Source organism: Plectropomus leopardus, chromosome 6, assembly GCF_026936395.1.
Source record: "Plectropomus leopardus strain MGB_pleo_1.0 chromosome 6, ASM2693639v1, whole genome shotgun sequence".
NCBI lineage: Eukaryota > Metazoa > Chordata > Actinopteri > Perciformes > Serranidae > Plectropomus > Plectropomus leopardus.
In genome coordinates, this window is record NC_142181.1 from 3444438 (window position 1) to 3459969 (window position 15532).

Genomic DNA, 15532 nt, shown 5'->3' on the forward strand with positions numbered 1-15532 from the left:
CCGAAGGCAGCGTGTGAGATATAGACATCACAGGCAGCGTGTCATATAGACATCAAATGCAGCGTGTGATATAGACATCAAAGGCAGCGTGTGATATAGACGCCGAAGGCAGCGTGTGATATAGACATCAAAGGCAGCGTGTGATATAGACGCTAAAGGCAGCGTGTGATATAGACGTAGAGGGGGCCGTACAATTCCTAGGTATTTGAAAACCCAAAATGAAGACTACCTCGACCAGTGAGCTGAGTAATCAAGTCGCGATGCATCTCGTTGTCGTGTACACTATCCACTTCTGATTGGATCACTCGAGAGTTATGTTAATACCAGGAGTAAACAGGCTCATCTAATCAAATGTTCAAAAAAAAGGGAAACTTTCGAATTGACTTAACGATTAACGAATTTTTAGGAAAGTATGGTATTCAGCTGAAATGGTGTTCCATCTATATGTGTCATTTTACTTTATATAAGTCATTAAACTAATTCAGATTCAAAAAATTCCATAAATTAATAGTAAAATGGGCTCAAAAATATTTGTTTGTAGTTTGTACATATCCGTCCCCAGTTACGCTGCTGTCCTCAGGGGAAATACTTAGTTCCTAATTTTGTGCAGCAGCATGAAATTCCCCATGCAAGCTTCGACAAATCCAACTGTTGTTGATGTTCCCATCCAGAGCTAAACTCTGATGTGACTAAATATTGCCAATGTGGCTTTTTACACCATTTCTCAGTGTCCTACTTTGAAATTTAACACAAGGTATTCAGCTATTCTGCTAAAGTTTATACACAAAGAGTGCATTCAGCAGCTTTACACGCTCTAAAAAACTAAAAAGAATACGTCATCTCTGTCTACTAAGCAAACATAGACTCACACAGGACTAAAGATCCAGATCTAACTCGCTCCATGGACTTTGTCACTCTAAACTACGTCACCTGACATTGTAGCCATATTTATTAATTTATTTTTTCATTTTTTTCTACTTTAAAATGATCCAGTTTTATTCAGCGTGCCCTCAGTTTGGGGAAACAGGCACGTAAGCTGTGGAAGAGGGTCAGCAACAAATCATGTTCTTAGGTGGCACTATAAAAGCAAGAAATTACTTTTTTAATAAAAAGAAGGGTAAAAGAAAATTGCCTCAAAATAAGCAAAATAAAATGAAATTAAACAAAATGACATTTTCTCATCCTATATTACTACTTTTTGTGATACATCTGCCTTTTCCTCAGGTTTCAAAGGGTCAGATAGCTTAAGCAAGGCGTCTGATTTTAAAGGGTTAAATGACTTTAAGTCTACATTTCTTTTAGTAGGCAAAATGAACCTTAAAAAATGTGCAGCTGGTGAAATCGTTCTGTTAATCTTGCAACATGGTGCATTCATTTTAGCGTTTCATCTGTGCTGCTGGTAGCCTTTGGGGAAAATCACCTCGCTGTGAGTCATGTTCCTCCCTTTTTACAAAACACACATTTAAGCCTTCACGTCGCTCGCACTATTATTTGTTTTATCTATGCCTCAGGATGACTACCCCACTTGAAATTAGTCTAAAAGAGACAGCGAGCAGGCATATGTTTATGGCTCGAGGTGTTGTAATTTGTGGTAAACCAGAATGGTTTAACAGGAACTTGAATCAGTGCAAACATGTGTGAAAGTAGGTGGTTCAGCTTAACCAGAGCACCTGCCAAAGGGTGCTAACAGATGTGCAGAAAAACACAAGTGTTTACAGAATAACAGAAAGAAGGTGTTTATTCAGGAATCCTTTGAAACCCAAGCAAATACGCATGATTTCTTTCAAAAACATTAAAAGGCAGCAATGGGCAATGAAATGACCCAGAAAACAACAAAAAAACAACTGAAAATTAGTCTGCAAAATATATTAATAAATAAATGTAAAAAAAAGATGTAAATGTCTTGGAGAAAGTGTTTACAAATTCTAACAAATTTGTAGCATAATGTAAAATATATAAAAAGGGAAATCATAAATATAGTTTATCTAAACATTTCCCACCAAGTTGCTCTTTGTTATTCCCCCCATGTTTTTCAAAAAATAAATCCCACCAATTTTCTCAGAGTTTGAAGGTTTTGGTGTTTGTAAAAAGTGTCTGACAGCAACACAAATAAGTGATGTTCCAGCTTTGAAAAGGTAAAATCAACACGTTCATGTTTGACTTGTTCTGTGACATTTCTGACTTCTTTGGGCCCTCTGGTGGCAGATACGGCACACTGTCAGGACCAACAAGCCAGTTTCATCCAAGAGAAAAAGAGTCAAAAATTGCCTCACAATAAAGGCGTAAAATTTAATTATATATAAGAATGAATCATTAATGAATCACTCTTTAGTTTTCCCATTTTTTTTTACCCTTTTTTACTCCAAAAATTACAAGCCATATATTGATATTATTATTATCATAATTTTTATTAATCTATATTTTTTGGTTTAATGACTTTGTATGTGATATCATTATTATTATTACAATATATATATTTTTTTTACTTTAAGTACTTATTGGGGTTTGAGGTGTGTGAGTAGGGTGTTAGGGTAATGTGGTGTTGTATTTGATATTATTATCATTATTATTATTATTATTATTTTATTATTATTATTATTAGTAGTAGTAGTAGTAGTAGTATTGTATTGTATTTATTTATTATTATTTTTTGCTTTAATTACTTTGTATTTGATATTATCATTATTAATATTTATTCATTTATTTAGGGCTGGGAGGGGAAAAGAAAACCCAAAACACTGCAACATATTTGTACTTTGTATCTGATGTTATTATTGTTATTAATTTATTTATTTTCTTATTATTTTTGCTTTAATGACTTTGTATTTGATATTATTATCATCATTTTATTAATTTACTTTTTTTTTGCTTTAATGACTTTGTATGTGACATCATCATCATCATCATTATTATTTTATTTTTTATTTTTAACTTTAAGCACTTATTGGGGTTTGAGATGTGTGGGTGATGTGTGGTATTATTATTGTTATTATTATTATTATTATTATTATTATTATTATTATTATCAATTAATTAATTTAACTATTCTTTTTTGCTTTAATTACTTTGTATTTGATATTATCATTATTATTATCATTTATTTAGGGCTGAGAGGGGAAAAAGAAAACCCAAAACACTGCCACATATTTGTACTTTGTATTTGATATTTGTACAATATTGGTTCCTCATTAAAAGTTAAAAAAAAAAAAAAAAAAAAAAATAGAGAAGTTAGAGAAAAATAAGTCAGTTTACGCCCAAACAACACCATTTTTGAGAAACTCAAGAGGAAGCATTTCCGTTTAGCCCTTAAATTTCACTTCCGTCTACTGTAAGTTTGGTAAGCGCGCGCACGTCACCGATCCCGCGAGCCAGTTTGAAAGAGCAGCTTTGTGGCCGTTTCGTCAGAGGAGCGCGAGGACGTGGATCACACACCTTTAGTTTTGTTGCAGTCGTTTCCAGACGATAGTGAGACGGCAGCGAAGGAATCTGCGCAAAACAGCGACAAATAAAAACAGAAGTGAAGCATTATTACAGCTGAACGACGCTGCTTTTCTCTCCGTTTTCCTGTCTGTCGACTGCTTTTAAAGAGGAAAAAGAAGAAACTCACACCTTTACAGGTATGTTACACCCTCTGTTAGACGGTTTTATCACTGCAGATGTTCACGCCTGCTGGTTTTAGGGTTACATGTCACCTCTCAGTTTATCATAGATGCATTGTGGGAATATATTTCGTGCTACATTTTCCTCCCTTTGAAAGAAATGCAGTTAAATTTCGGACTGTTATTATTTTCTTGTAAAAGTATACTTTGGAGTCTTTGGTGAGTGCTAAATCTGGAAAAACACCCTCACCAGGCGTTTCGGTAAAATCGCAGCATTGATATAAAAAAAAACAAAACAGTGGTTTAAAAACATATGAATAATTAAAAGGAAAAAAAAGAAAGAAAAAAAAATGCCATCCACTAATTGCCTCAATTTACATGTGCGAAAAGGAGTATAAACTTCAGAAAACTTCAATAATTAAACTATAATCAATAACTTCCTCATAGCAATCCTGATCTTGTCATACAACAGTACCTGCATTCATATGAATATTTACAATTCAGTTTCTAAACATAAACATAGTACATACTACTACTACACACCTGTATAGACCCATATTACCCTGTAGTTATTATGAATTATATATATATATATACACACACACACACACTCATACATACATACATACACACACACACATATATGTATACATACATACATATATACAGATACATATCTATATATGTATGTGTGCATATATATATATAATTTTTGTGTATTTTTTTGTACTATACTCTTGTTACCCTTTAGTTACTACTATATATATATATATATATATATATATATATATATAAATTTAGTATGTGTAATTTTTGTGTATCTTGTACTATGCATCTGTATACATACATCCTTTTTACCCTTTAGTATCAATTATATATATATATATATATATGTGCATGTGTGTGTATGTATGTCTGTATGTGTGTATGTATGTATGTATGTATGTCTGTATGTATGTAATGACTAACTACCATGGGTACATACAACATTAGAAACACCAGCGTCTCTTCTGCCTCAGGAAGCTGTCGTACTTCCACATTGAACAAACCACGTCACACTACACTATTTTTCCGTGCTTCTATTGAGTCGGTTTTATCCTTTTCTTTGGAGGCACAGTCTGGCAGTCTGGCAGTCTGACGCTGAGAGACAGGAGCAGACTGAGTCAGACTGTGAAAAGGTCCAGTCGCCTCACTGCTGAGTCACAGCTGAGCACCGAGTCTCTGTAAAGCAAACAGCAGCAGCGGATCACAATCACCGTCACACCACACTGACGACTCCCACCCTCTTTCTGAGAAACGTCAGCTCCTGCCGTCTTAAAGTACCAAAGCACTACAGGAACAACCGCTATCATTCATTTAAATAAAGCACGGGATGCACACTCATTTTTAAATGTTTATATTTATTTATGCATGTATTTACCTCCCCTTCGGCTATATTTGATTTTGCAGTTTTGCTTTAGTGGCGTCTCTTGTTTCTTGTCAGCTTGTGAGTAGCCAGTGTAGCCAGTGTGTGATGCAACACAAGACAGGTGTGAGACATGACAGGGACGACAATGTGTGTGAGACAAAAAGGACAGTGCAAAATTGGACACGGCAGGAGAAGACAAGACCAATTAATCAAACGAGTAAAAACAAATTGGTAAATTACGTTGTTTGTTGAGGATGTTGAAAGGCATGCAGTGTGTGTGTGTGTGTGCGCGTGTGTGTGCGTGTGTGTGTGTGTGTGTGTGTGTGTGCGTGTGTGTGTGTGTGTGTGCGTGTGTGTTGGAAGTAACTGGGATGGCTGACAGGCAAAGTATATCAAAGATATAGAGATTCAATTAAATATATATTATAAATATATCTAGGAAAAAAGGGAGTAAAAAATTTTAAAAAAGAAAAAATATTTATATACATATAAATAAATAAAAGAAAAAAAAATATACACACATAAAAAGGAAAGAAATTTAACCTATTAAATAATACAAAAATAATACAAAAAAAACCAAACAAAAATAATAATGACAAACTATTTTATCTTCTTTTTACACATCTCATATACAATAAACTATTCAATTGCAAAATGTAAATATACCCACACACCCATGTATAAAGTACATGTTTACACATAGCTGCATTCCTGTATACAGGCAGTACTGTGCTCTCATACTCGCCTACATTATCTCCTCTGTGGCGTTGCAGGGAAATACACAACAAAACCAACACTAATCCGGTTTTCATGCTACAGAAGAGAACTACTACAATCATAAATCAATCAAATTAATATGAACGACCAACGCTCTGTTTATTAACTTCCACGCTTTAAAATGAGATAATGTCCAAAGTAATAATAAAAAGTTTGCTTCTTAACTGCATTTAGAGGATGTTTAAAAATTGAGAGAACAGAAATTTAGGGGATTATGCATGTTTCAAAAAACAAGGATATGGGGAGTAGATAGATAGATATGTACGATATGCTACATAAATATGTATCAGTCAAAGCAAAAATGTGCAGTACAATGCACAGTATACAAAATACAACGATGCAAACGGGCAGACAGGAGCAATAAATCATATAAAAGTAAATAAATAATGAAAGAGAGCACATCCTACAAAATAATGGTTTCCCCTGATACAGTTATTCTGTTCATCGCCTGAGCAGCATTGGGAATAAACAACTTTCGGAGACTTTGGGAGAACGTGAACGTGGTTCATCCCTGCAGGATTAACCGAAGGAGCACTGAAGTTGTTCAGTACAGAAGCCCAAAGAGGAAATCTTTCTATACATTTTATTTTCTCGGTTTTCTCGTGATAACGACATATTTTCGGTTGTTTTCTCGAGATCACGATTTACTCATGGTGTTATCTCGAGATTTTGACGCTTGTTTTCTTGTGATAACGACTCATTTTTCTCGTTATCTGGGGAAAACGAAGCCTGTTCGACAGTTTTCTGGTGATAAAGAAAACAAAACACCTGATGTTTGGTTTTCTTAATCACAATGATGTTTTTGGTTTGTGTGAAAAAAATTGGTTTTCCCAAGACAACGAGATCAATGAATTCGTTATGATGAGAAAAGCAGCTTTGTTTTCCCGAGATAACGCGAAAAATAAGTTGTTATCACAAGAAAACGAGCGTCATAATTCGACATAGTGACATATTTCCGGCTGTTTCCTCAGGATCACTTATTCATCACTTATTTATCAACTTATTTATGCTGTTATCTCGGGAAAAAAATGGAAATATGTCGTTAAATAAAATGTACAGAAAGACTTCTTAACATAAAGAACCTAAGCCAATTTACGTTTTCTGTTTTTTTTTTTCTAATTTGTTACCTATATTTAATAAAACATATAAATTGGCACGACCCATCGGCAAAATCCGAACAGTCTGTGGATATGAACTGTATTCATGAAGACTTTCTTTGCAGGTCTGCGTGATGGCTGCCGCTGACTTCTCCCGTGTTAAATTTGTAACAACACTCGATAATGCCTTCTACTTTCAAGGTAAGATAATTCAGATTTTATTCTTTCTCAGAAGGCACTTTTCATTATTATACGCAATAAAATATTATATTGTACTCATCATATTGTCAGTGTAATCCATATTCTTTTTAAAATGTATGTGTATAAATACTGACATTTTCTCTTTTACTGTCCGCTGCTCCGTATTTAAAGTGGGAACAGAAACAGGTGAGGCGTTTCTGTTGGTTTTTTTTTTTTAAAGCATGAAACTGATGCACAATGGGCCTCATGCAGCAACATTCACACAAATTTCTCTTTTATTTCCTCTTAATTTTCTGGTAAACTCGAGATACAAACGCTCTTAAGCATCCAAATCTGCTCTGACCAGGTGTGCTCAATGATGAATCCCACTGATCGTAACTCACCTGTTAGCACAGGTAACGCCACCCAAACACTGTATATGTGCATGTTTTGCGTCATGTGCAAAAACTGGACACACGACTGGAGACGCCAAAAAAGGCTGCAAGAAGAAGAACCAATTCTACAGTAGTGAACCTGAATCAGGCCTACACTGTAAAACTGATGATTATATATTTACAATAAGTTACTGGCTTCTAGTTGCATAACACTTATTGTGAAATATTACAGTTACATCCTGGAAAATCCTATAAATAATCAACAGGCTATCAAGATGCTGTGATTATTTCCCAGATTATACAGGATGTAACTGTAGGCTGAAATTTCACAAGAAATAGTGTAAAAATGACACAATTATATCAGTATAATGATGCTTTGGTTATATCCAGGGTTTTATAGTGTGTAACTGTACTGTACTGTACAAATGATACCACAAAGATATTTGCATTACATTCACAAAAAGTTGCTGTATCATTTTTACAGTAATATATGGTGAAATTTTACAGTTACATAATGTGAAATCCTGGAAATAATTAACAGTGTACTGTTAAATAAACTTAAACATAGTACAATTCTGGAAGAAGCATTTAAGTATTAAAAAAAAGTACACATACAAAAAGGTTTAAATAAATTCAATAAATCAAAATAATTAGAAGAAAAAGCAGCACGTTCCTCATATATAGAATATATATGGAACCATTAAATATCTGGAACCGTTAAATGTTTTTTTTAATATTAAAAATGACTTTCGCGAAAGAAATAGTTGGCATTTAGTTTTCTAATTAATTGACTTTTTTTCTAAATACACTTTCCTTTTTTGATTTGTGTGAAAGACAATCCTAATTTCTAAAGTAGTTATCTAATAATAATAGTAGAGTAAAAGTACAATGAAGTGTAGTGGAGTAGAAATGTAAAGTGTCATGACATTAAAATAATCAAGTGATGTAAAAGTAACCTTAGATTTGTATTGAAGTAAAGTACTCGAGTAAATGTAATTAATTACAGCTCTGGTCAGCAGAAGATCACACAGTAACTGAAATAACAACGATTGAGATCAATAACCGAGTATCGTAGTATCATTATAGTTCCAGTTAAATTTGATTTAATGATATTCATTTTTAAATGTTCCTCAAATGTAAAACTTGGTACGAGAGCTCTGGACCACCCGCAAAATTTTCTCTCAGCTAGGAGAAAAGCAGAAAAAGGAATCCCAAAAAATCGATGGGTAATGATGAAACAGTTACAAATCCTGAAAACGAGGAAAAATAAGAGAAAATATGTTAGTCTGCTGTTCCTGGCACGAGGCCCACTGTCGCACTTTTCTCCTTCATCGTCCGTTTTTGGAAGACCATGAGCGGTGATTGTAAATGTGCGACTGTTGTTCTGTTGTGTTTTTCTGTCAAAGACACAGATGTGCTGTCGGACTCCTTCAGCCTCAGCAGTCAACAGTCCGACGAGTGTTTCTGGGTCCGAAGCAAGGAAAACAAAACCCTGCTTTTAATACACGGGGACGAAATGGACCTTCAAGCTCAAAACCTGAACAAAGCAGAGCTCACGCAGAACAGTGAGAGGAAATCCACGGAGATCCTTCCTCTGGGATTTTTTTGCACTCTGGCACCTTAAAAGCAGTTTTTCCCCCAAATTTTCCAGATAAATGATGAATTGTGATAAGATATAATTCGACACAATATACTTTATGTCATACATTTTTTATACAAAAAAAGCTATTTAAATGAAATAAATTAGTATTAAGTAGATTACAAATGCTATCATAAAAATGTATTGACTAGCACTGGAAAATTTGTTTATTATTTTATTTGATTTAATTTGTTTGTTTTTTAATCATTGATGGGCTATTGTTGTTTTGGTTTTAAGTCAGCCTAACAATGCCACTGCAGCCAAATACAGCAAAATATTGTTCTTTAATTCAGCTTTTAAAGAAGAGTTTCCATGTACATTAACAACTGCAGCCATATCATGATATCTTCTATGTTAGGGGTTGACTTATTGGTTTATCAGGGCCGATAACGATACAGATTATTAGTACTTAATATATTTGGAACCGAAATGCATTTACAATAAAAATGAAAATTAAGAATTTGGAATATAACAATCTCCAACACAAAACTTTGTTTAAATGACTTTAGCAAACAAATCATATGCAGCAAGTGTCCACCTTTTTTTTTTTTTTTAATAAAGTGAAAATTTAAATAGAAATTTATCGGCAATCTTTAAAATAAAACGCAGATACAGATAATCAACAAAATGCTAAATGCCGATAATGTGTCATCCCTTATTCTATATTGCGATTTAGAAATAAACTCGCTGGAAATCACTTTTTTTTAGAGTTACACTGTAGGTACCACTTCTTATCTAATGCTCCGTCGACTCACACTAACACCACACGTGGAAATCCGGTAAACTCTACAAGGAAAATGTAAAACACGGAGGCACCTGCGTGTCCCAAATGACCAGTTACGAAGAGCACAGAAGCCTCTTATTAGCATTTGCTGTATATTGCCAGAGAAATATACCAAATCCTGCACACACACATATATACATAAATCCTCTGTCATCACTTAGTGATATGCTGCTTTTTTCTCCCGTGTTTCCTTTTTAGACTGCAAATTCAAAATCCAGACATACAACACCGAAAATAAGAGAGGGGGGGTGCCAGCCATGCTGTATGTCAACAAAGAGAACGAAAACATCGTAGTGTGCTGCGGTCAGGACCATAAAATTTATCCTCAGCCAATGGTGAGTGTAAACAAGTAATTTACGGTTATTTAGTTCCTCTCTGACACCACATAGAAAACCAAAACGATGTCTACAGAATATTCAAACGCACACATCGGTCATTTTAAGTACTGTTTATGCCTTTTTGATGCCTCTATCAAATGTACGGAAGAAGATTAGGGCCAGGAAGGAGAAATATTTTGGAGGAAGATTTCTTTTTTTGTCATTATGCATGTCGAGAAAAAAAGTCAAAATGCCCAGAATAATGTTGGAATACAATGTTGAGAAAAAAAGTCTAAATTTGGAGAGTAAAATTGAAATAAAATTTCGAGAGTAAAGTTGAAATAAAATTTCGAGAGTAAAGTTGAAATAAAATTTCGAGAGTAAAGTTTAAATAAAATTTCGAGAGTTAAGTTGAAATAAAATTTTGAGACTTCCTCAACATGCACAAAAAAATAATTTCTTTGTTATAAAGCCTTTATTTTTATATATTTATATTTTATTTCATCTTTATTCTCGAAATTTGGACTTTTTCTCGACATTGTATTTCAACATTATTCTCGACATTTTGACTTTATTTTCAACGGGCATAATGAAAAAAAAAACATTCCTCCTGCCTGGCCCTAATCGTCCTCCGTACAATGTGCTTTAGAAAAGGGGAGTTCAAATTTAAAACTGAGACAACTCAGCTGGAAACTGAAACTTCGCTTCTTCCCATTTTACTGCACTTTGGGAGATGTTAACGTGATTTTTAATGTTGCTAAAAATTTAGTGAGTTACAGTAAACTTGAGCATGTTTTTATTCCTCTGCGCCGTCGACAGGCAGAGCCTGACTGCAACCTGCTGCGCAGCAGAGTGACAAACACCCACTTAAACAGGGTTCCTGCAGATCCTTAATAGTCTTAAAGGCATTGAATTTATTAATGTAAAAATAAGGCTTTAATGGTATTAAATTGTCCTAAATTAAATCTTCAAAAGTCTAACTCTTAATAATTGAAAACATCTATTTTTTTAATGAAATAATTCAATAAATTCCTCTTAAACTCGTCGTGATGGGAATCCAAACAGCGGAATCTCACATACAGATTTAGAAATACAAAATCGCCCAGAAAACCGGCCACAAATGCCAGATATTTCTATTGGTAAACTAAACAGATACTTTTACAATAATAATAATAATAATAATATTTGTTCTTTGTCTTCCACGTGGTCCACTCTGAAAGTCATGTTTTATGTTACAATAAACATTTAGGAAAATAAACCTTTTCTTCAGGTTTGGTTGTTAAAAACTGTCCTTCTGAGTGGCATTAAAAAGTCTGAACAAGTCTGAAAATGACTTTGCTAAAGCTGTAGGAGCCCTGTTAAATCAGGTTTGCCTTCCTTTTTCCCAAAAGGTTCTCCCAAACTGTATTACAGACACGAAGCACGGGGCCATTTTCTACAAGACCAAACTTGAGGCATCCAACGCTTATCAGTTCGAGTCATCTCTGCACGAAGGGGAATTCCTGGGATTTCAACCTGCCGACGATCCCTCTCTGAACACGCTGAGTCTGCATCCCAAAAACCAAACTCACGTGGTTGAAGCCTCTGTGATCAATTTACTATCTGCACAATGATGAGCGTGATAACGTCAGCCTCTGTGTTTCAGTAAGGAAAATTTGCCATATGAACAAGCTGCTGTGCGTTACGTTTTTTTCTGCTATGTGCAGTTTCGCAGCACAGGATTAACCCATTACTGCTCGCACATACAAAAACAAGAGCAGGGATACTCAACTTGCTTTGCCAAGGGGGCCACTTTTGAAAAATTACAGGAAGCCAGGGGCCAGTATATAAACAAACATTTTTTTAAGTATTTATCAGTCTACATAAGACAAATGCTCGGCTGTTTTCAACTTTTTGATGACGCAAATCCAGTCGTAGCAGGTCAGGCGGCTGTAACACGAGGCGAGATTAGCATCTTTAGCCTCATTCTCGCTGCACAAAAAAACGTTAACACCCACGAACATCTGGCTTTTTAATGCAATGGGAATGCGTACTATCATATTCACGCCCGGGTCAAATGACTCTGCAGTAGACGCTGTTTTTTTCGCCTCCGATCGGCATTGATGGGAACGAAACACCGGCGAGATGCAATGACGCACCGTCACTAATTACCGTCCGTTCCCTCCGAAAGCAGCGCTAAAACAGTGATCCAAACACATCTGCACCGAATTTGAGGGAAAGACTGAATAAGTAAAAGATATAAAAACAGAAGAACCCACTGAAAAGTTTTCAAAGACGGCTGTTCCTGCTGCTGTTTACAGTAAATACAGTAATACAGTATTTAGCAGGTTTAATGGTGTCTGAATACCCCGCGTACATGCGCTAATTTTGGTGGGAAAGCGGTGTTAGCGAGGCGAACGTGGCTTTCTTTTAAACGGTGTCGTGCTTTTCTTGTCTTAATAAGAGTTTTTCGTCTACACGTCACAATCACGCACTGCTGGCCAAGGCTACCGTACAAGGTGCTACCTGCGACTCATTCACACACGCTCACGCACCGATGCCACAACGTACTTCAACACGTTGATACTTGGGCATGTTGGCTGGAGGAGCCGGGGATCAAACCGCCAGTCGTCCGTTTCCGCTCTACCTAACGTACGTACCTAATCTACGTAACTTATGCTGCAGACCCAACGTCGTGGCGACCAGTTTTTTCCTGAGTTTTGGCTTGACATCGGCTAAAATGCGTCTTTCGCAGCTTCGTCTGTCACTCTGTAATCAGTAAATGAGCTGTACAGATTCTCAGCAAAGGGAAAACGTTTTAACTTGTTGAGCCCTAACGTTATATAAACGCCACCAAACAAAGTCGTGCATGTGCAGTAGTGCTTGCTTTACGTATCACGTTCGTTTTCTTTTACACAACCCTGCAGTTTATCGGTGATGCAGCATATCTGAGCATAACACTGTTTATTTTCTTCACACGATTGTTGTTGCTCTCACTGAAGCACTGAATGTGTCCATCTGCCCACACTGGCTCTTAAAAATCTGAGCAAATGGGCTTGAATTCCTTAAAAAATATTGAAAGAAGGCAAAGAGCAACGTAATAAGAAATGCCCCACGAAAATAGGAAAAAAAATAGTTACCTGAAAATAATACATAAATTTAAATACAATAAAACGAAAAGTAAAAAACAAAAGGAGACAAGAAAATGACCTTGAGAAAGTATGTAAGTATACAATTATAAAAATGATAAATATAGTTTTCTTGACTTTTTTTTTAAATTTTATATCCCCACTGATAACCTTTCCCCACCTTTACTGTTTTTCAGACATTTTTTTCCAAGTTGCTTAATACCATTTTTTCATACCTTACAAAAAAAATCAAACCAACTTTCTCAGGCGTCATAGGTTTAAACTAATGTCGATCCAGGTTCTTAAGGGTTAAAAAAGCCTTATAAAACCGCAGGTACAGTATTATCGCAAATTAACAGTTCATATTTTTAATAAGTATGGTGTTTATTTGAATTTGAAATGTGGTATAATTCCTTCAAACCAGCACACCGAGTAGCACTCTGAATGATGTTTATACTTCTGCTTTGCTGGAGTCCATTTGTTGCACTGCTTTTCTATTACAGCTGATAAATAGAGTCTGCCTGTTATCATAGATGATATTCAGTCAGTAAAATTTCACTTTAATCGTCCAAAACTAACGCGATACCGTCTCTTCATTACCGTGAAGTGTTCGACCTTAATGTAGTTCTGGATTATAATGTTTAAATCTGCTGCATCAAGTTTAAGAGCTGCAGACTCTTAAGCACTCTCTATAAAACCTGTGAATTTACTGCCGTCATTCATCTCTCACCTTAACTGGAGCACCAAAGTCGCTTTAACTGTAATAGTTTTTGAAATATTCTTTAAAGGCGGAGGTAGGCAGCAAGCGATTGATCATTTTTAAGTGTCAAATGATCATTTTATGAGAGCGCACTCAAACCTGCAGGGCAAGTTTCGATTTCGATCGATTCATTGGTGGTACCTGTTGTCTCTGACCGAGGCTGCAGGGTTTGTCGAGAGCCGGGATCGGTTGAACTTGCTTCGTGGTGCAGCCGTCTGGTGAATGCAGAGTTGTTTCTAGGAGTTGAGGACAAAAACAACTCAATTTTCATGCTCTATAATGCATTCTGGCACTGTATTTACATTGAAGTTGCAAAAAATATTAGGGGTCGACTGGTTTTTCAGGGCGGATACGGATTATTAGTAGATAATGAGACTGATAACTGATATTTGGAACCAATATGCATGTACAATAAAAATGAAAATCCTTCTCAAATTAAAGGCAGCAAGTTCCCATCAACTTTTTTTTTTATAAAAAAGTTGATGGGAACTTGCTTAATAAATTAAATTTTTAAAAAAAAGAAATTTTATTAATTAATTTTATCAGCGATCATTAAAATAAAACAGATAATCAGCAAATTACCAAATACTGGCCCCAATAATCAGCCAGGCCGATTATCTGTCGACCCTTAAAAAAATACTCTTTAGCGTGAATACATTTGTTTTTATTGTAAAGTGGAGAATTTTGCCGCATAGCCAAATCTGGTCTTCTGGCCGCAAGTTGAGTATCAGTGGTATAAAAGTATAATTACTGTCACTTTAATGACCCATAAATGACAGATGTACAAAACTCAAATAGGATAAAGTATTTCAGCAAGTCTACTGCTGAATATTATGAGAAAACTGTGTTATTTAGTAATTTACATTTAATTAATTACAAATATATAAATAGCTATTCATTCATTCATTTTCCGTTTTTGCTTATCCTGTCAGGGGTCAGGGTTTTCAGGTTGTTCGTCCGGCCCAAAAACGTCTTGAGAGAATTTCTTCAAATTTAGCTCAAACGTCCACTTGGACTCACAGATGAACTGATCAGATTTTAGTGGTCATAGGTCAAAGTTAAAGTCACTGTGATATTGTCCTTCTCATTCTCGTGAACATGATATCTCAAGAACACCTTGAGGGAATTATTTCAAATTTGGCACAAACGTTCAAGTAGACTCAAGAATAAACTGATTAGATCTTGGTGGTCAAAGGTCAAGCTCACAGTGACCGTATATTTGTCTCATTTTTGTGAAAGCGAAACAATGCCTTGAGGGAATTTCTTCAAATTTGGCAACAGTGTCTGAGTAGACTAAAGGATGTACTGATTAGGATTTTGTGGTCATGGGTCAAGGTCAGGGTGACATTACATTCATCTCATTTTTGGGAAAGCGATATCTCAAGAACACTTTTAGGAAATGTATTAAAATTTGACACAAACATTCACTTGGACTATACGCAGAGCTGACTACAATTTGGTGTTCAAAG

The 15532-nt window shown here is 35.3% G+C and overlaps 1 protein-coding gene across 2 annotated transcripts; it reads left to right on the forward strand.

Annotated features, from left to right (window-relative positions):
• The first annotated feature begins 2296 nt into the window (after positions 1-2296).
• Positions 2297-13447, forward strand: LOC148189294 (uncharacterized). 2 transcript variants are annotated; one of them, XM_088078501.1, is made up of 6 exons: positions 2297-3617; positions 7007-7082; positions 7254-7268; positions 8863-9021; positions 10078-10214; positions 11610-13447. In XM_088078501.1, the coding sequence occupies exons 2-6, from the start codon at positions 7016-7018 to the stop codon at positions 11730-11732; spliced, it is 501 nt and encodes a 166-aa protein (XP_087934627.1). In that variant the 5' UTR covers positions 2297-3617; positions 7007-7015; the 3' UTR covers positions 11733-13447. The 2 variants fall into 2 exon arrangements, with proteins under 2 accessions (XP_087934627.1, XP_087934626.1); XM_088078500.1 differs by having other exon boundaries at positions 2699-3617; positions 11588-13447.
• Positions 13448-15532: the final 2085 nt, after the last annotated feature.